The 22,353-nt window shown below is 43.0% G+C and overlaps 1 protein-coding gene across 1 annotated transcript in view; it reads left to right on the top strand.

Annotated features, from left to right (window-relative positions):
* Window positions 1–22,353, top strand: part of grin3bb (glutamate receptor, ionotropic, N-methyl-D-aspartate 3Bb) — a 119,822-nt gene that overhangs the window by 72,253 nt on the left and 25,216 nt on the right. The window contains exons 2-5 of the mRNA XM_084394512.1: window positions 351–979; window positions 5,214–6,306; window positions 6,988–7,133; window positions 9,717–9,832. Coding sequence (XP_084250638.1) covers window positions 351–979; window positions 5,214–6,306; window positions 6,988–7,133; window positions 9,717–9,832 — 1,984 coding nt within the window. The remainder of the gene's footprint in view (window positions 1–350; window positions 980–5,213; window positions 6,307–6,987; window positions 7,134–9,716; window positions 9,833–22,353) is intronic.

Raw genomic sequence — 22,353 nt, 5'->3', positions numbered from 1 at the left:
GTGAGATCTAAAGTCGCAATTATGAGAGATAGACTGGCAATTATAGGAAATAAAGATAAAAAGTCACAACTGTGATATTCAAAGTCGTAATTGCGAATAATAATGACAAAAATTCACAATTGCGAGACCTAAAGTTGCAATTACAAGAAATAGAGTTGCAATTGCAAGAAATAAAGATAAAAAGTCACAATTGGTAGACCTCAATTCGCAACTATATGAGTAATAAAAATAATAAAAAAGTGTTTTGAGATCTAAAGTCACAATTACGAGAAATAAAGTTGCAATAAAGTCACATTAAGAACTAATAATTTGATGACCATATTGTCTTTCTGTGCTTGTTCTGTTTTTAGAATCGCTTCCACTTGCAGATGACAACTCGTATGCCCCCTTCAGTACTGGTGGAGCTGCTTCTAGATGTTCTGCAGCGCAGTGGCTGGGAAGAGAGTATGGCAGTGCTTTGCCAAGGCTGGGAGGACGCTGGTCTTCTGGATCTCCTGGAACTCCAAAGCCGCTCTGGCTGGGGACCCTCACACTGGCAACTTCGATCCGCCCTGAACCTCTCCCACAGCATACCTCACATTGCTAACATTTCTGACTTCCTCTCTGAGCACTTTAATCAGGACCATCCTCCTCCTGCCTCGGTCCTGCTTTTTGGGGCCGACCCGGAGTGTGCCTCTTCTGTTCTGCGCAGTGCGCAAGACCTGGGGTTGACATTGCCCACTGTACATTGGATTATGGGACATCCTTTAAGCCCAGACACCCTTCATTCTATTGGCCTGCCTTTAGGACTGCTGGCTTATGGAGAGGTTGACCGCAAACCACTAGAACTCTACATTCATGATGCCCTGCAATTGGTCAACCGAGCTGTTAGTGCGGCAACGGTCGTACGGCCTGATCTAGCCCTCATCCAAAATATGGTAAACTGTTTTGACAAACCCAACAAACACGAGCTGCCCTCATCAGGACAGTACATTGCCAGGTAAATCCATATTCTCTCAGTTTATCAGTCAGTTCAGTATGTAACCTGTTAAGAAGGTGTGATGTGTTTTGGGTGCAGGTCCCCAACAAACTTCTTAAGTATCTAGCAGCTAACCAGTTTCATCACAGTTGAGTTCCAAATGTTCCAAAAAATGTTCCAAAAATATCCCATAAAGTATATTGTCATGCCATAAAATGTATGATAAACTTAACATTTGATGAATTTGTCCATTTGAAGGCATTTCCTGATATGCTTTTATTAGTGTTAACATGTTTAGCCCCTTCCATTACATAGACAAAGCTGTGACTGTTGAATTCATAAACTTTATGTATTTTACTCCAAAGTATCCATAAAGTATCCAACTTTGTAGTTTCAGTTGAAGACCTGGTGTAGAACAGTGTGTGAAATGGGGTGCACCTTACAGTAATGCTAGTGAACAGCATGGTGCGGCTAGTCCACCAGCTACTGTAGCATCAAAGTAGCACCATCTTAGACCACAAGATACATTCATCTATTTATTGTGTATTCTTGAGAAAAGTTGCCATACATTTTGTAAGTATAGTTACATGCTTTATGCATACATTTCAGAATGCTTTTTGAAACATGCTTGTCAAAATGCAAATTTCAACAGCCATGGCAAATGTACCCTGACAGAAAGGACAGCAAGCTCTTCAGTTTCTTCCAACAGAGCACCCTGAACCACCAAGATAAAAAAAAAATAATTATATTTTGTGAAATGGTATGTTCCAATACAGTCTGTTTAGCTTTTGTTATTGATTTAGAACCAGGGTGTATTGCAGGGGGCCTTCTTATTTTTACAATTAAATTAGAAGTGATTTAATTCTTCAAAGAAGCCACATCAAAGTGGCAAATATAAAAACAGTTTTTAATGTAGCATAGAGCTGAAACTAAATAATTACAGAAACAATTAAGGCCCTGATATACTTCAAGCTAAATCGAATAATGAACTGATGTGGCATTATTTCGAACACAATTGGGCCGAAACAAAGTGCTAAAGTGTTATTCTGTTAAAGGAGCTGTATGTAAGAAATGTATTTCAATTAATCATAAAATGGCCCTGATATGTCACTAGACATTAAGAAATCATGTTCATTTCAAATACTTATATCACTGACAACAGTTGTCCGGCCAGGATATTGTCATTTAAAAAGTGAAGTTGCAGCCCTCAACTGATGTTGATGTTGTCATGTTGTGTTTTGGCCTGATGCCCCACCCTCCACCTATCTACTAATCATGAAGTCAGTAGTGTTTCATCCGGGTTGCCAGCTCTGCTCTAGTTACCACAGCTACGTAGCAGCCTACTGTACGTGCCTGCTGGATTCTGCAGCCTATCTGGCAATCTCGAGTCAGGGGGGAGGGGGAGAGGATACACCGCTCTACAGTAATTTGAAAGTGATTGCAGTACCAGTTTTGGCCACAATCTTACATACGGCTCCTTTAAATAACAGATTGGAGATTAAAATAATAGCAGATTTGTCTCATTTTACAGTATATAAACACTAAAAACTGAGATGAAAAAGTAACTTCAGTAGGAAATTTTGCTATGGTTAAATAAATATTCAGTGAAATCTTCCAAAGATTTGTGAATTTTAGTGCAATTTTTTTCTCTATATATTTTTGAAATGGCAGCTAGTAAATATACTAAGTTTTGTCATGCTGGCATGTGTGGAAACTTTTAAACCATGTGTGTTATAACTAGCCCCGCGATAGGTTGTGCCCCACCCACCCCTACAGACACCTATTTAACTGCTTTTATAAAAATAGATTGGTATTTCATACATAAATAATTGGATTGACAAATTCGATTCTTCAAAAAGTCATCAATAATTGATAAACAGGAATAAAACTGCCACATTTTACACTTTATTACATGTAACATATTTTTTAGAGAATAAATGGCTTTGATGCTTTATTCTCAATACTCATCAGTAGAACATCCTACCATCTGGATGAGATGTTCCAGACAGCTAGTGTCATGCTTAAGGACAGGCGCACGGCCACTTTCTCTTGCTGCGCAAATTACTGGTGTTTGCCCAGACACTCAGCTGGAATGCAGACATGCTTTAGAGCTTTAAGCTTTATTTATGACTTCCCCTCAGTTGCCTTTCCCTGAGGAGGGATCACTCTTATCAAAAGCTCTGGCACACGCCTACCATGCAGGCCCGTCATTTTGTGTGGATCATGCCAGCACTCTGCCCCACACCACTATATCTCTCACAACAAACAGAAGTGAAATGTGGCTGTGTGGGAAGCCTGGGTCTCTCATCACAACAGGATAAGGCTGAAAATCTGCAAACCGGACCCAAACATGCTGCATAATACCGGACGATTGCGAGGGCATAGCTGCAGGAGTGTGATACATAGCTCAGCAGCTTGTGCAAGACTTTGGCCACATTGTAATACTATAAAAGTAAATAACTTACATTTTTTATCAACAATTTTGCATTTGCATGCATTTTTCTTACATTGAGGAGTTAAGTGAGTGAGAAGATAGTTAGTCAAACTGTGGTTTTATCCCGCATATGACAGTACCCGAGTCCTGTGGATGATTATTGTAAAATCGAAATTCTGTTCTTTTTAAGCAGTTGTGCATTACTGTGCTTTCGAAAAATCATCCTATATTTTGCTAGATTGCCATATTGGTCGATACCAATTATATACAAAGCATTGGGTAGTGTGTAATGTTGAAATTTCTTATTAATTCTAGTGAATCAGTTCAGATTGTTCATGTAAATTAACCAATTCTAGAAATATTTCACAGGCTTTGCTTTACAGACGTTCTGTGCTGCATTTTAGGTCTTCTTTTTATAGTAAAATATTTATTTAAATGGTGCTGTTTATTAATATGATCTAATAACAGAGGTAGGTTAATCGTAGTGAGCAACCTTTTGTTAGTAGCTTGTAGTGTAGCTATTTTGACCAAAAAAGTAGCTTGACTTTAGATTAACTACTTTAAATTGATTCACAAGTTCACATTTACAAATAATCGGATAGAGTAAAAGAGTAGGCGTATTTAGCGTGCTGTCCGAGGGGAGGGCTCTGAACTCAGAATTTGGCCCAAACCCAGAGGGATAGGAAGCAGCAGAGAGTTACGGGGTGGCGGAGGGATGCAGAAAATTGTCGAGGAACATAGGTGAGTCAGCTATAGGCCTCCTCTTGTAGCTGAATGGATAGATCATTTGAGCGTGTTCCTACCAAACTTTGTTAATAAAACATCATTTAGCAACATTTTCTAAGTAGCTTCACCTACAATGCACGCTTGAATTAATAGAAGTAATATTTCTCTCTCATTTCCAAAATCTTTTCCCATCTTACCTTACAATAGCCCCTCTCTTCTCAATATATAAAAGATCAGAAAAGTAAGAGCAGAGACAAAGAGAGCTTTTAAGTATATAACAACATGCTCTGTAAATTAGATGTCCTTTAGATACGCACTGTCAGATCGACCATTTGCCTTCTGTGACAGGTAGAACTATGGATAAATGTTTGGAGCCAAATTATATATTAAGCTTTTCTCCTCAGTTTTTCATTAACCAGCACAGCATTTGTCAAATGTCATATTTATTATTTATGACTCCAGACATTAATCTTCAAGCTCAATGTCAAAGCATTTCCTTAAGTGACCCGACTTGTGCACCAGAGCAGCAGCCCTGCCGACTGAGCGGCTGTAATTCTGAAGAGTGGGAGGGAGTTTCACAATCAAATATATTGCTCTGTGAAAGCAACATCTGTAGTTTATGGTGTGACGGATTCCAGACCGTGTCAGTCATCCAGCTAGGCAACCCCTCTCCCAGGCCTTCCCCCTTCTGCCGCAGTTATATTTACTGTCTGCTTTGCTGTTGGAAAGAATAAAGCAAGCTTAACCTGTGTCCGATCCTGTTACTTACTCCCACATGTCTAGTTGTGAACCACAGTCTTTGTCTGGGATCCCCCTGAGTAATTTTTCAGGCCTGATTAACTTGGGCCCATTAGCTCATGCTGGTATCATAGCTACATCATAAGCATTTTTGTTTACTGATGGCCATTCAAAATTACAATTCAGGCTCGAAAGGTTCCCATGAGCAAAGATGGTAGCTTTCAGGTTACATACTTCCAGAAGGTTCTGCTCCAGCCGAGCAATTTGGCATAAATAGGAATGCTAAGTAATAGTGTTCTCCAAATAATATAGGCCTCTTCCAATCATCATTTGACACTTGTATTCTTCCCCCCTCAGGTTCCTCTCTAATACGTCCTTTGTAGGGTTGACTGGCCCTGTCAGCGTTCAACGCAACCTTTCTCGTGTACACACCTCTCAGAGGGTCCACATTTGGAGTCTGCGGCGTGATGCCATCGGTCAGCCCACTTGGGTGACTGTAGGCAGCTGGGAAGGCGGTAGGTTGGATATAGAGGAGCAGGAATTGTGGCAGGGCTCATCCCCTCGCCAGCGCACAGAGGGCCAGTTGGGCAGGGAAGGTCGTAGATGGCGGGCTGGCTTTCCTGTGTTGGGGAGTCGTGTGCGTGTGGTCACTCTGGTAGAGCACCCGTTCGTGTTCACTCGGGAGGTAGATGAGGATGGGAACTGTCCTGCTGGGCAATACTGTCTGGATGCAGGGACAAATAGCTCGGTAACCCTGGACCACTTGTATTCTGAGCGGGCTCAAGGCAACAGCAGCTTCTTGCCACCGGATTACAGCAAGTGTTGCTATGGATACTGTATTGATCTACTGGAGAAGCTGGCAGAAGACATGAACTTCGAGTTTGACCTGTACATAGTTGGGGATGGAAAATATGGTGCACTCAAGGGCGGGAAGTGGACGGGGTTGGTGGGCGACCTGCTGAGCGGGGTGGCTGATATGGCTGTTACCAGCTTCAGCATCAACTCAGCTCGCAGTAAAGTGATTGACTTTACCAGTCCATTTTTTTCCACAAGTTTGGGAATACTGGTGCGCAGTAAAGACACGGCTGCACCTATTGGAGCATTCATGTGGCCATTGCACTGGTCCATGTGGATGGGCATCTTTGTAGCACTGCATATTACAGCGCTCTTCCTCACCCTTTACGAATGGAAGAGTCCCTTTGGCATGACGCCTCATGGACGTAACCGTGTGAAGGTCTTCTCCTATTCCTCAGCCCTCAACCTCTGCTACGCCATCCTCTTTGGCCGAACAGTCTCTAGTAAGACGCCCAAGTGTTGGACTGGACGTTTCCTGATGAACCTGTGGGCCATATTTTGCCTGCTGGTTTTGTCCAGTTACACAGCAAATCTGGCTGCAGTCATGGTTGGGGAAAAAACCTTTGAAGAGCTCTCTGGAATACATGATGCCAAGGTAAGATCTTTTGAGACACTTTGGTATATACTAGAGATACACAATTCTTGATTTTTTGAGATTCATGCTTTATTTGTTTAAACAAATAACATGTAATTTACAAGAGGTTCTGACAAAATTTTGTTTAGTTTGACTGAATGCTTCAATGACTTGCGCATAAAGAGTTATTTGTTTCATTACTGGATGAATCAGGGTTTTTGAACAAATCTCATGAATGAATGATTCAATGACAAATACATTTTTTAACACTCATTTGTCGCCACCTTCTGGTGTAATGTTGAATCAATACAATCTTTATTTGAAGCATCAAGTTCGCTACCGTAGACATCAGTGTTTATATCCGAACTATAAACTTTTATCCCAGTACTTTAATGATAATATTAATTATTGTAACACAAACATATTGATACAGTGTGGTTGAAAATACTTTTTGTGAAGCTATTTCATACCTACATATGATATCTGCTCTCTCTGGGTCAGCAGCATGGCCAAAACAGATTTGAATATTCGCTGTGAGCGTACTTAGACACAGTCGAATCGTTGTCATTTAGAAATAAATGTATTTAAAATACAGTGTAATCATTCGGACGTACAGTGGCACAGTACTCATACGGTAAATGCACAGCTAAACAATGCACTATAATCTAAAACTTTGCTGTTTTTCCTTGCCCTTGGCCTCAGCTTCATCACCCATCTCAGGGATTCCGATTTGGCACTGTTCGGGAAAGCAGTGCAGAGGATTACATGAAAAAGAGTTTTCCTGAGATGCACGAGTATATGCGGAAATTCAATGAGCCCACCACACCTGAAGGGGTCGCCACTCTCAAGTAAGAGACCAATTCACCCAACAGAATACACTCCTCTAGCAGATGGCACAAGTGCTCCTGGGCTGCGTTCCAGTCCACTTTTAGACACGCACTTGCAAACTTCCCTAAGCACTTCCCCTCGGGGAAATCCCTGCCGCCATTTTGAACTGTGTTCCACTTCGTGAAGTGGACGAGGGAAGTTTATATGGACAGACCCTCGCTCCCTTGATTTTGACAGAGGGAGCTAGTCTACTTCATATGTACACTTCAGGCAGCTCCATATACCACAATGCAACACGATTGTGACGTCAACGCATATTGCGTTTAATTTACCCCACCACAAACAACTCTATGATTAATTATTTATAAAAAAATAATAATAATAACTCAAACACACCTATATACATATAGACTGCTGCAATAAACAATTTTGTAAGGGAAAAAATAAAATAATAAATCAACCCCATGGTGGATTCTAAGTGATCAAGGGCTTAGCACGTTCCAGTTCAGTTTATTGCAAAGGTTCCGCCAATAGTGGGCACTCGTGCAACGTAAGCAGTGACGTACATCCGAGTGAACGAGACGGAGGGAAGTTAGCGAGTGAAGGGCATGACTATTTTGGACTGGTTCGCAGCCCTGGTGTAGTTATACTGCCAAACACTATTAGTACAAAGAGAAATTTACAACACATGGAGAAAAGAAAAACTGTGCATAGTTATCAATAATTCAAACAGCAGTTGCACCCTGTTCATTACAATGCAAATGCTGAATCTCAAGTCTTTTCTATATCAATCCTCCCTAGTGACTCACTGGTTGACAATACTACTAGAGGTGTCAATATCTCGGCCAAATGAATTAAATTTTTGAAAAATGCTGTCATTAAAATGAGGTGTTTGCCTGAAGCATTTTTTTTCTCTCAGCATATTTGAGTCTAAGTTCTGAGATTCCCTCTCACTGCTGCTCGCCAGGCGAGTGGTTTGTTGTTTCTGCCAGCTGCAGTGACACAGTCTGTCACACACATACCAAATTCTGAAGAGTGTGCTTTTGTTTTGTTTTTTTTATTTAAATATTTATTTATTTTTGGGCTGTATAAAAAAAATAGAGAACTATGATAGAGAAAAGGAGGAGAATTAAACATTCTTATGTGATTTTTATCTAAAGCCTAATTAACAAGTTTGAAAGCAAACCACATAACTTGATTTTTTTTCTAGCCTAGTTTGCACTCACACTAGAGATGAATTTAGAAGGAACAGCAGAAATATTAACATTTTGAGAGTCAGCACATCTCACTTCCTTCCATAATTCCTTAGTAAAGGTTTGAGTCTGTATGACAGATGGCAGAATTAAGCCTGAAATCATGGCATAGAAGTTGCTTCATTTAATATTTGGATGTATCATTCGGAATGTAATTGGAAGAAAAACTTAAAAGAGACAAACGTCTTCAAAAGAGTCAAAGATCCATGAAGTATTTAAATTGGCTGAAAACTCTTTAATCCTTTTTTTAATTTTGAGAAGAGGATCAGAGGTATCAGTGACCATATGTATCGCAATGAACCAGCAAAGCAATTCATTTCTGAAATATTTGATTTTCAAATGTATGCCACGGTATGTCTGTTTTTGCCCTTTGATGGTGTTTATATGCAGTTTTATTTGTACTCTGTTAAGAAAATTTCATATTTAAAAGAATATACTGGTATGCATGTTAATAGTTTTCATTTGTCAATAATAATTTTATTTGCCAGATTGGGATTACACTGATAAAATGTGTGGGAAAAGAAATGTTAGTATCTACGGTGACCGGCCACAACATATAAACTCGTGTGAACGTGATAATATGTTGTTGCCACGAGATATTAATTTGTGGGAACGTCATATTAAGTAGTGGGAACGTGATAATAAATCGTGGCCTCGAGATCATATGTTGAGGGAACGATATATTTTTCTCGTGGCCACGACTTCATATTTTGAGAGAACGACATCTATTTCTCATGGCCACGAGTTATGTTGAGGGTACCCGTGTCGCGTGTGAAGATTCGGTTCCCACGTTTTATAAAACTCGTAGCCACGAGAAACGGATGTCGTACCCTCAACATATTAAATTGTGGCCACGAGAAACGGATGTCGTTCCCTCAACATATTATCTCGTGCCCACGAGATATTAAGACGTTCCCACGACTTAATATCACGTTCCCACGAGTTTATATGTTGTGGCCATGACAAAACTAAGTGAACCGAACATGTCCCCTCCTGGTCACCGTAATTATCAACCAAAAGTGCTTCTAAATATGTTTAATTTCAGATGTGCTGCTGGCTGAACCTTTTGATAAATGACATCTTTTTCTTAATCATTAAATTAAGTAAGGGTGGACCGCTGCCCTTAAGGTGTCACAATCCATTAAAAGTCCTTTTCGGGCTCTATTCAGCTTGCATGTGGTTTAGCGTAGCTGCTGATTTATGGCCGCCACTGCAGTTTATGAACATTTAGCTTAGACAAATGATGTCTGTGTTCCATTTGCACCGGAATCATACTGTGCATGTTTAATGAGAGTGTGTGCTTGCCTGTGTGTGTAGTTTTGTAGCCCCCCCTCTTTTTATGTTGTGAAGGACAGATCCGCCTCAACTTGATGCTTTTATCATGGACAAAGCCCTGCTGGACTATGAGGTGTCCATTGATGCCGACTGCAAGCTGCTGACAGTTGGTAAACCCTTTGCTATTGAAGGTAAGCAGAATGTACTATCAAACTATTTTACTGGACACATTGGGTAGTTTAGTGTGTAACATTAAAGAGATAGTTCACCCTACTCACCTTCATGTTGTTCCAAACCTTTCTTTCTCAGTGTTGCTTTGGACCCTACAGTTCAACTGTATGAAAAGCAACAGTTACAACATTTTTCAAAATATCTTTTTAAAGATTCATTTGAGGCGGCCACATTAAGCAGGGTTGCCGCAGGTCTTGAATGGCTTAAATTGAATACAAAAAGTTTATACATTTATTATAATTTCAAGAGGTCTTAAATTTGGGACAGAAAAACAGGAAAAGTGAAATGGCCTAATGTGATTGATTGTTAAACTTCAAAAGGCTATGATTTAATTAATTGGGAACGGTGCACGTTTCAAAGTAAATACATGACACTGTTGCACGTTCTACAGGCTTATGGTTTCAAAGCAGTTCGCAATCAATGAATGGCGCAGATTTGTGCCAGGCAATTGCCTACTTCTTATGATCTACAGTTGATGAATTAAGACATTGTTTACATTATGGTGTTTATATCACCAGCAAACTCGTCGCCATTCTAATAAGCGCAACTGCTTTGTATACAGGGGTTACCAGTGTATCAGTTGTATTTCTGCTGTTCCATAAGCGCCACCTACTGTCAGATAGTGAATTTGCATTTTCATTCAGCCAGTCTGCTGTTTAAAGGGTGCAATATGAAGGTATAGGCTCATACAAAAATTATCCCTCTCAGTCATTACTCATGATCCACTAGAAGTGTGTGGTGGTGTTTGTGTCTACAAAGACCTTGGCTGCATCCGAAATGGCATACTTTCCTACTATGACAATGTGACAAAAGTAGTATGTCCGATTTCACAGTACTGATAAAAGAGTAGGCAAAAAGTACCTGGATGACCTATTAGTGTGTGCATACGATGGACACTTTACTATCCCATTAGCCACGGGAGAGGATTTGTGAATGGCATTGAAGTGACGCAGCTGATGCTGGTAGGTCACATGATAAAGACAACATGGCTAATGCATAGACTGTAATCATCAGACTCAGTGAGATCCATTACCAGATTTTATTAAGAATGGCAAGGATAATCAAAGGCAGGATAATCAACAGCAGACAGGGCAATGGAGACAATGCAGAGACAAACCAGAATGACAGACAGAGGTCGAGGCAGGCGGCATGAAGCAAGGTCCAATAAACAATCCAAGTCGGGGCAGGCAGAGAACAATCAGAAACGAGATAAACAGTCCAAGGTCAGAGTACAAAGAAAACACGGGGGAATAACGCTCAGAAATGGCCTGGGCAAATCAAGACTTCGCAGAGAAGTGATGTGTGGAAGTGGCTTTTATGTATGTGTGTGAATGAGGTGCAGGTGTGTTACGCAATCAGTCCCAAGTGAGAGGCATGATGGGAATTTGAGTTCGGTAAGGATGATTAATATTCCGGAGACGGATCCCTCCGGTGGTGTGGAGGAGGCGGTACAGAAGCCTCCTCTGTAACAGAGCCCTCCCCCTGCGAGTGGCTCCTGACGCGAGAAGGCAGACGACGCCAGGGTCTTCCACAAGGTCAAGGGGCCGGTTTCTCCAGGTGCATCCGGTGAAACTCCTCAGTGAGTGTGGGGTCAAGGATATCCCCAGAGTTGACCCAGGATTGCTCCTCCCGACCGAACCCCTCCCAGTCGACCAGGTACTGGAGAGTGTTGCCCTGGCGTCTGGAGTCGAGCAACTCAACCAGGATAGTTGGGGGAGTCTGTGATGTGGCTCCCTCCAAACCTCCTCGCTCTTTTGCAGCCATTCAGTGACGGATGGTAGATCAGTAGGTTCGCCAGACCAAGGGAATAGTGGAGGTTGAAAGCCCAGAATACATTTGAAGGGGGTCATGCCAGTGGCGGCTTTGACAAGAGAGTTCTGGGTGTATTCGGCCCAAAACAGGTATCTGCTCCATTCCGATTGTTGATGTTGACAGTAAGAACGAAAGAATCGGATGACGTCCTGGTTCAGACGCTTAGTTTGTCCATTGGATTGGGGGTGTTAATCGGAGGTGAGACTGATGTTAACGTTAAGATGCTTGAAGAACGTGGCCCAAACCCTTGATGTGAACTGAGGTCCCCAGTCTGACACTATATCCTCGGGTAAGCCATAGAAGCAGAACACATGGTTACAGAGGAGCTCAGCCGTTTCAAGTGCTGTGGGAAGTTTGGGCAGTGGGATTAACCGGCAAGCCTTGGAGAATCGATCAACAATGGTGAGTATGGTGGTGTGTCCTTGTGAGTTGGGTAGGTCAGTGATAAAGTCTATGGCGATGTGAGACCAGGGTCGATGAGGTGTCGGTAGTGGAGTTAAGAGGCCAGCAGGTAGTTGTCTGGGAGATTTGGAGGTGTTGCAGTTGATGCAGTTCTGAACATGCTTGGTAGTATCGGTCAGCAGGGTTGGCCACCAGAAGCGGTTTCTAAGTAAATGGGTCGTAGCCGTGATTCCGGGATGACCTGAACTCGGTGTTGAGTATACCTGATCGAGGAGTCGTGGACGCAGGGGTTCTGAAATGAAAAGGAGGTTTGCTGGTCATTCGGAGGGAGGTGTCACTTGGAGGTTGGATTGTTCGATCTCGGTGATGACATCCCATTGTACTGGGGCCACCAGCAGGTTTTCTGGAATGATGTTATCATTGGTGGAGGTTTGAACTTTCTCTTCTGTTTGACGAGAGAGCGTCGGCTTTAAAGGGGTGGTTCAGAATTTCGGACATCGGACCTCATTTACAAGTTAGCCTGTGTGTTATTTATCAGTGGAGACAGTTTTCAAAAATTTTCACCCAGTCCTTCCAGTTGCATAGTTCGCTGGTGCTAGGCTAGCGCGAGTCAACGGTATCTGTTAGCCTGCCATTAAAAACAGTTTTACCCACTCCACAATACACCAAAAGCAAAAAAATTATAACGCCAGACTATCGATGTAAATGTCTGTTGAGAGAATAATGTTAGAAATCAAACTACTCTTGCATCTCAATGATCGCATTACATTTACAGGAACTAGTTTCTCAGCAGCGGCGGAATTTTACTTTGCTCCGGTTAGTACTGCGCCGAAAAGTAAACACAGAACAGAAGCGCACTACAGTCGGGACGTCTAGCTAGCTATATGTAACGTTAGCTAAGTTATACATTTTCTGCACTGGCACCACCGGTCTCCCGATGTTCTGTCCCGGTTCTCTACGGCATCTCCAGCTGCTGTTGTCTCTACAGACAGACATTCTTTCTATTTCTGCCCTTTTAGCATCCATCTCGATTAGTTATTCGTCTGTGTATTCCGGCTCATACATTTAAGTTACGGTTCGTTGAATAACACACATTCCTCGCCTGCATCGTCTCCAAAGTCCAAAACATTGCCATGGCGTTCAAACGTGGCCATAGTCCTATGTCTTGTTGATTTCTTCGTGAAATATACTCTGCTTCTGCTGTAGTGATGAGTGTCAGCGGCAGGTAAATACACTTGCGTGATTGTCATGTGGACCGGCTCTCTCGGTTGCTTAGGTAACTTAATATCACTTCGCCGCTGTTGTAGACTGTGCTAATAAATACAGGGAACAAAGTATAACTATTGCAATGCGATGAAAGGGTAGTTTGATTTTTAACATTATTCTCTCAACAGACATTTACATCGGTAGTCTGGCGTTATAATTTATTTGCTTTTGGTGTACTGTGGAGTGGGTAAAACTGTTTTTAGTGGCAGGCTAGCAGATACCATTGACTCGCGCTAGCCTAGCACCAGCGAACTATGCAACTGGAAGGACTGGGTGAACATTTTTGAAAACTGTCTCCACTGATAAATAACACACAGGCTAACTTGTAAATGAGGTCCGATGTCCAAAATTCTGAACCACCCCTTTAATGTTCCTGGTGCCGGGTCGATAGGTCACAGTAAAATGAAATCTTGTGAAGAACAACGCCCACCTGGCTTGATGGGGATTCAGATCTTTAGCTGATCGGAGATACTCCGAGTGAGAATGATAAATGGTTGAGTTGCTCCCTCCAGCCAGTGTCGCCACTCTTCTATGGCCAGTTTCATGGCCAACAGTTCACGATTGCCCACGTCGTAGTTACGTTCAGTGGATGTTAATTTTCGGGAAAAGAAAGCACATGGGTACATCTTTGCTGGATTACCTTGACGTTGTGATAATATCGCTCCAACCCCTGTGTTGGAGGCATCTACTTCCACAATAAATTGCCATTCGGGATCTGGATGTCGTAGGATGGGAGCTGATGTGAATCGTGTTCTTAGCTCACTGAATGCTTGACGTGACTCTGTGGACCAGTTCAGACAGGCAGTGTGATGTTTAGTCATAGCGGTTAAGGGAGCGGCAACAGCACTGAAGTTTCTGATAAAATGCCTGTAGAAGTTTGCAAACCCCAGGAAATGTTGTAGTTCTTTGACAGTTTGGGGTAATGACCAGTCCAAGACCGCCTTGACCTTCCTTTCATCCATGGCTTCCCCCTCCTGACTGATACCATATCCCAAGTACGACTTGCTTGTTTGATGAAACTCACATTTTTCAGATTTGGCGTAGAGTTGTGAGGCATGAGGCGTTTTAGTACTAGCCTGACATGACGGATGTGTTCTTCATGGAGTTTGAGGATTAAGATATCGTCGATGTATACGATTACCCATCTATCCAGCATATCCCGAAAGATGTCGTTCATTAATGACTGGAACACGGATGGACTGTTAGCTAGGCCGAAGGGCATAACCAAGTACTCATAGTGCCCGCTAGTGGTAGAGAATGCAGTTTTCCACTCATCGCCCTCGCGGATACGAATCAGGTTATAAGCATTGCGTAGATCCAGTTTAGTATAGTACTTGGCTTGGCGGAGCTGTTCTAAGGTGGCTGGAACAAGAGGTAATGGTACCTGAACTTGATTGTGTTGTCATTCAGTCCACGATAGTCAATACATTGTCATAATCCTCCATCTTTCTTTTTCACAAAGAAGAATCTGGCAGATGCCGGTGAAGTTGAGGGTCTGATAAAACCCTCGGCTAGTTCCTCTTCAATGTAGTGTTTCATGGCTTCGGATTCGGGTTGAGACAAAGGAAATATCCTTCCCTCGGGAGGTGTGGTACCAGGAATGAGATCTATGGCACAGTCAATTGAGCGGTGTTCAGGGAGTTGAGAAGCTTTTTTCTTGCTGAAGGCTTCGGTGAGACCTGCATACTCGGATGGCTAGTTTAACTCTTCAGGATGACTCAGAGGTATCTGGGATGTGATGGGGAAACTCGAGAGACTTTAGACAGGCAGCGATCTTGACAGGTGGTATCCCATTGAATGATTTGAGACGGTGAGACGGTGAACTTTTCCTCCTCTGAGAGGTCGGCCATCTAGCGTCTCCACTGTCAGGGAGGAATTACAGGGGTTTAATTTTAGTTGGTACTGCGAAGCAAACTCATGAGAGATGAAGTTCCCAGCTGCTCCTGAATCTAGAAGAGCAGTGGTAGAAATGACTTTATTCTGGATAAGCAGACGAACTGGTAGTGTGAAACTGGATGCCAGTGTGTTATATTTGGCATTAGCACTCACCGACTGAGAGTTGGATGCAGGGCGAACTGGGCAGGAAGATTTCATGTGTCCTGGCTGACCACAATAAAGGCACAGATGATTCTGCATTCTGCGTTCGTGTTCTTCAGGTGTGAGGTGAGTGAATCCTAGTTGCATGGGTTCGTGTGCGGTGGTGGTTTCATGAGAGTAAAGGGGTGACTGTAATCATCAGACTCAGTGAGATCCATAAGCAGCATTTATTAAGAAAAGTCAAAGGCAGGATAATCAACAGCAGACAGGGCAATGGAGACAATGCAAAGACAAACCAGAATGACAGGCAGAGGTCGAGGCAGGCGGCAAGAAGCAAGGTCCAATAAACAATCCAAGTCAGGGCAGGCAGAGAACAATCAGAAACGAGATAAACAGTCCAAGGTCAGAGTACAAAGAAAACACGGGGAATAACGCTCAGAAATGATGGCCAGGGCAAATCAAGACTTCGCAGAGAAGTGATGTGTGGAAGTGGCTTTTATGTGTGTGTGTGAATGAGGTGCAGGTGTGTTGTGCAATCAGTCCCAGGTGAGAGGCATGATGGGAATTTGAGTTCGGTAAGGATGATTCATATTCCGGAGACGGATCCCTCCGGTGGTGCGGAGGAGGCGGTACAGGAGCCTCCTCTGTAACACTATGAGATAGATGCAAATATTGTCCTCTGCCTGTATTTTCTTATTTTATAATTCTATTGCTGTGCTTGGAACGTTTCTGGGCTGCAACCTTTGGCAAGTGTTGTCTGTGCTATTTGCTAATGTTGCTGTTGTCTTATTGACTTCTGTCTGTAACTCGACAGATTACTAGGCATTGTAATTACGTTTTAATGATGACGCGTAATTATTGTTTATTACTGAAGATGGGTAAACAACTCGCAAATTACAGTCAGTCATCAAATGATTAGCCTAACTGTTCGTTGCACACAGAAATGCCATTTATGCATGATAAACACAATATTTGAAAACATTTTTGCAAAACACCTCATTACTTATCTTCCCGCAGTTAGTCCACTCTCGAGGCGCTGTCTCATGTGATGATGATGCAGGTTGGACTGCGTGTATTCTGTCAACTGATATGATGTCAGGAGCAGAGGAGCCAAATATGAATGATTACAGTGTTTACAAAAGTAACTGAAAATCCTACATCGGATGCATGTATTATATTATATGTTATTGTACACACACACACACACACACACACACACACACACACACACACACACACACACACACTTACAAAATCTTTGTGGGGGACTCTCCATAGACATAATAGTTTTTATATTGTACAAATTGCATATTCTTTCCCCTTACACTAACCCTACCCCTAAACCTACCCGTCACAGAAAACTTTCTGCATTTTTACAATTTCAAAAAAACTCATTCTGTATGATTTATAAGCTTGTTTCCTCATGGGTACCTCAATTTCAGTTCCCCGCGGTGACATGAGTCCATTCAGTCTGTGTGCATTCAAGCTAAAGTTCCCATGCACCGGGATAGAAAAACATACTCACACGTGTGTGTGTGTGTGTGTGTGTGTGTGTGTGCACGCGTGTATACACACAATTTTGACTCATCCCTTTTCTTTAAAAAAATGGTTTAAAGGCTGTTTAGTGAACCAGTGAACACAATCACAAGCCATGTGCCCAAACTTGACACGAACACGCCTGCGTGTCCACAAGGCACAAGACATACATGACATGAAAGCACATGGCCGAAATAAACACAAACTGCGTGCTACACTGAACACAAAACACATGCGGACAGAAGAGTGTACGGCCTGAGCGAACTCGAAACCACAAGCTTGTCCACCAAGACAAGACAATAGGAGTGTCAGAGCTCTACCACCAAACCAAGAATAAACAGACCGAAGTGACAGAACCCTGACATGGACATGACGAAATCTACTATGTAATGTCATTCACTGAGCAAAATGGGTGTAATTACAAATCTGGACTGCCATCAGGAGGTACTGTGCTTGAGGGGAATAAAGAGAACAGAGATAAATTGGGCAGAAATATTCAAACTTTACATTTGCATATTTTAACAAATCCACAACTGACAAGGGAAGTCAACTTGGCACAGATCTCTCCTGCTGTCATGCATTTTAGTGGAGAAGCCAATTTAAATGCAAACCAGGGTTGTTTTCCAGAGCTGCCTATACAGGAAGAACAGCTCTTTCTAGAAGGAGGCACTGAAAGGTGTGCTGTAGGAAAGAGAGAATTTCTTTGGGTTAAATTGTGGTCCAGTTTGTAATTTTTTCATTTCCTCAGCTGGGTGTCTGGGCTAATTGAGCTCATGCCCCGCTCGAGTCGTGTTAATTAGCATATGCCTGTTGTCTCAGGTCTTGTGTCTGTTCATTCTCACTCAGCACGTTTAATACCTCTGTAAACGTGCTGGACAATGTTATGCATGTTTTTAATGGATTAATAAGCATGGTATCATGCATCAGCCATAATTTAACAGAGAGGTCTTGCCCTTCAGTTCTGCCCTTAAATGGTGCAAACTTATTTGTCACAGACGTGAAATTGCTCAGAATTTAAGATTGCAGAGAGGCACAGAATATAAATGATTTCCCTCTGTTTTCACAGAGAAGGTTTAAGCTAGTCCCTGACAAAAATGCATGTTTGAGCTGTTTTAACTGAAAGCAACTTGCACTGAGCAGTACCACTGTTTTGTCTCAAGATGCACACACCAGTAATGTTTTTATCTAGGGCACATTTATAAAAGCTACTTAAATGCCCTAATTGAACTAAGGCCTAATCCTGTGTTTTCCTAAGCCCTGTCTGTGAAACCAGGTCTTAATCTTAGATACACTGCAAAAAAATATTTTCTTAATCAGTATTATTATCTTGTTTTCTATAGTAAAAATAAATAAACATACTAAAAACAAGATACATTTATTTCATAGTCACAACTCATTAATATTACATATAATACTCCTTTAATAGTTTAATAAATTTAATCTTTTAAAGAGTATACTTCAGTGTGAAATGAATGTAATGCGTTCGGACACGCACTTTAAATGAAAAGTATTCATTTAAATACAATTTTTAAGTTTACATTTATTTGAACTTTAGAGTGCTTTTGGCTGACAGAAGTAGGACTTAAGTACATCTTTATATATAATTTCATAATTACTACTGTCTTTAAATAGGGTTAAAATGTACTGCTGAATGCAATGACAAGCACCTATGAAAAACGACTTACTTACTTTAGAACACTTGTATTCCTCGGTTAGACTAGTGAGAGGTAGTTCCATGGTTCCACTTTGCCATAGAGGCTGATGTTAGTTAAACATCATGAGACATCTTCGCCACGGTTGTTAATGGGACTTCATACACAGAGAGTGTGTATTGGCCAGTGTGACCATTGTCCAGGGGAAGAGTCCGAACTGTTGGTAACAGAGATTCAATTTCCCCATTTCTTGTTGATGTTGTCCAGGCCATTAGCAATCTCTTTTGCCTGGTTGTTGCACCTGCTCTTTGACCTTAAGGCTTGAGTTGTACCATCTGCCTAGGCTTTAGACAGGCTGCTCAGACACGGTTGGTATTGGGTCGTCACCCGATGCAGAACCTTGTTTCTCTAAGCACCCCTTTGACTATGGAGATGCTGCCAGATCATGCTTGTATGCTCTAAGCAGCCAGAGAATCCTGGAATTCCTGTTTTCTGTACAGATGCATCAATGTACTTGTTTCTTTCCAGAAAGGCATACAGCATCGGTGCTACGATGCAAAAAAATATTTTGCCCTCGACTTTGAAAAGGCAGATTGGCCGAAATTGGCTGATGTCTGATGCACTCTTTTCTTTTGGTATTAGCACGCCGCAAGCTCTTTGCCAAGCCTTAGGAATTCTTTGCATCTGCCATACTACCCTCATGAGGCTCCACAGAAAGCGTAGGATGTCCAGTGTGTTCTTGTAGAGCTTGTATGGTACTCCGTTAGATCTCGGAACCTATGCTGTTTTTGCTCGCCAGACCGTGTTTTCTACCTCTTTCCATTTAGGAGGGCTAGTGTCCAGGCTGAATTCAGGTGGTTGAATTGGCGAGATGACAGGTGGGATGACTATCTGTTCATGCCTTTTTGTGTCATGGTGGACGTTTTCCAGGTGTTTCTCCAATTCCTGCCTTGATGTTTTCAGAGTTCCACTTTTTTCTTTTGCGAAGGGGTCTTTGACGAACTTGAAAGGGTATTTATTACAACAGGGTCTTTGCTTGTTCTTTCTTCTTGCGCCATTTAAACAAGTTCTCTGCCTTTTGCAGAGTTGCTCAACATCAACCTCTCAGCGTCAGAGGCTATTTTCCACTGTTTTTTCTTCTGTCTCCTCTCTTTGACTAGCCTCTCAATCTCTTGCTGCCTTCTGGATTTGGCTGGTGTAGTTCTTTCCACTTCTCCCTTTAGCCACTCCGAAGTGCTCTTCTCCGTAGGTTCCACTTTCAAGCTTCTGTGCCTACTTGTTGCTCCAAGATTTGCGTTAGATCACTGTTAATTGTTTCCCATTCTTTTTTGTTAACAGCTTTGGGACACTTCACACCAGGTTTGCGGCCTTCAATCTTTTTTTCCCTTGGAGGTCTTTGTGGTTGCGTTAGCTCCTCGAACCCACATTTCTGTGCTAGTAGCTGTCTCTCCAGTAACGGGGTGCTGATGCTCAGCAAACTTTGGTTTGTGTCCTGTCACTGTGCTTCACTTGACTGATTTGACCGGTTACCTTGTAAGAAGTACTGGTCAATGTGAGGCCCTTGTCTCTGCTCTCTCAAGAACTTTTTTTTCCCTTGGTGAATCCTCAAGCCCTTCTCTGATGTTATTTTGCTGTCATCGGGGATGTCTTGTGTGATGTGCTGTCCTTGTCCATAGTTGTTTCCTTACTTGGGTCTGTACAGGGCCGGATTTACCTCATATTGTGACGTAGGCAAAAGGAAATTTTGACGCACTCAAGAGGGTTTTTGCTATTACGGGGTCGAGGCCCATTGCCGCCAGCGAGCCGCTGGTTGGCCCTCCCCCACCTAGAAACGACAGTGACAACGAGGCCTGGGGCCATAGTCCTCTGCTGTCGCCACGCGCCGGTCCTTTTCGCGGGCGAGCTGGACTCAAGGCGAAATGTTCCGGTAATAAGGAAGTAAGTCTGGAATCTATAGTCGAGCCGCCACTAGGCTGCTTTGAGGAGGAGGACTCGGTTCTTCCAAGACGTCCACGAGCACGTGGTAAAGTTGTGGTCTGTTCAGTCCAGACGCAGACCACACCGCGTCAGGCGTGGGTCTGTCACTGACTTTGCCACAAAACGCCCCGTTCTGAGAATGGAAGTGCACAGCCGCTATTTTGTGGTGCCCAAGAGGGATGGAGGACTCCGTCTGATACTGGACCTGAGACCCATCAATCGAGCACTTCACTAGTGCACGTTCAGGAGGAAAGACCCCCCCGTCTTCGACTCTTCATGGGCCATGTAGGCGTGTCTTTAGGGTTGTATGTTTTGCAACCGGCAGATCTTCACAGAACAGTGCTTTCGGTGAGTGATTATCCTAAATTATCTCCTAGTCTTGAGTCTTGACTATGGGTTTGCGCAGTCGTTGCCACTTCGGCTGCTGACACTTTGCTTATGTATACTGATATGTGTTTATGCCGCAGCTCATTGGTCTGGCCCTGCCTATCAGCTGTGAGCACTCCCAGAGGAGCGACGCTATTGACTGTTGTTCTACTCTGTGATTGGTGTAAATGGTGCCAGGACACTGACTTTGACCCGGTGGTTCCCCCCAATGTCCGATTTTTGGCGCTTCCTGCAGCACAGACTGGAAAACGCTGAAGGACTACGTGGCCGCTACTGCTTCGTTTTGTTCCCCAGATACGGGCAATTGATCGGAAGGCATGCTCTGGTGGTCAGATTCTCAGGGGAGCGAGGAGATTATGTCCATCACGGCCGCCTTCAGTGCCGCCGTGGGATCTAGCTCTTGTTTTGAGGGCTCATTCTCTACCGCTATTCGAGCTCTTGGTTTCGATTGCTATTAAGGAGCTCTCCCTGGAAAAAAAACAAACAAACAAAAAACGGCTATGCCCCATGCCCTTGCTTCAGCTAAGAGCATTGGAGACTTACACGTGTTCTCATGGACGGTGATATTATCTGTTTCTGACCCGGCGACTGTAGTGTTACTTTCCGGCCAAGATGGGGCTATGTGCCTAAGTCTCTCTCTAACGTTAGACACTTTTTAAGGCACAGGATGTTTCTCAGCTGAGCTGTCATCCTCGCTTTATGTATGTGAATCGCACGGCCACCTTCTTTCAGTCGGGCCAGCTTTTCGTGTGCTTTGGTTGCTGTACTAAGGGAAAGACGTCAACTGTCTCAAAACAGAGACTTTCTCACTAGATTGTGGACACTGTCAAGCTGGCTTACGCGTGCCAGGGGAAGGTTGTCCCCCACTAACATATGAGCTCATTCGACGAGGGCTGTTGCCTCTTCGTGGGCCTGGTCTAGAGGTAAGTCTATCCAGGATTTATGTTTTGCTGCTGGCTGGTCTTCTCAGAACACCTTCGCCAGATTTTACAAGTTGGATGCACCGTCTGTGGCGTCTCAAGTGCTTTCGGTGAGTTAAGTTCCTTACTCATGTTAGGAACACTCATACTAGTGTTTAATACAGCTGTTACCGCTAACACCTTTGACACTGTGTTTACTTTCATGCTTAAGTGCTTATTGTGTTTGTCTGCCCTGGATCAGTGCAGCCTTCGCTTTCATTGCGTTTGTATATGCAAATTTTGATAGGGTCGGGGATGATGTCTCATTGGTCAAGTTCCGCCTATCAGATGCAAGCACTCCTAGCAGCGCGGCTATTGGCTGACTGTCTCTTCCGTGGCTGGTGTAGCTTATCTTCACTACTCTCACGGCGGGATTTAATACAGTTCCCGCAGCATAGCTACGCAATGTAGAGTTACCGCTCTCGAAAGGGAACGTCTCTGCTTACTATCGTA

Source organism: Rutilus rutilus, assembly GCF_951802725.1.
Source record: "Rutilus rutilus genome assembly, chromosome: 22".
Taxonomy (NCBI): Eukaryota; Metazoa; Chordata; class Actinopteri; order Cypriniformes; family Leuciscidae; genus Rutilus; species Rutilus rutilus.
The sequence above is the reverse complement of the archived record's forward strand: the minus strand, read 5'-3'. Positions and strand labels throughout refer to the sequence as shown.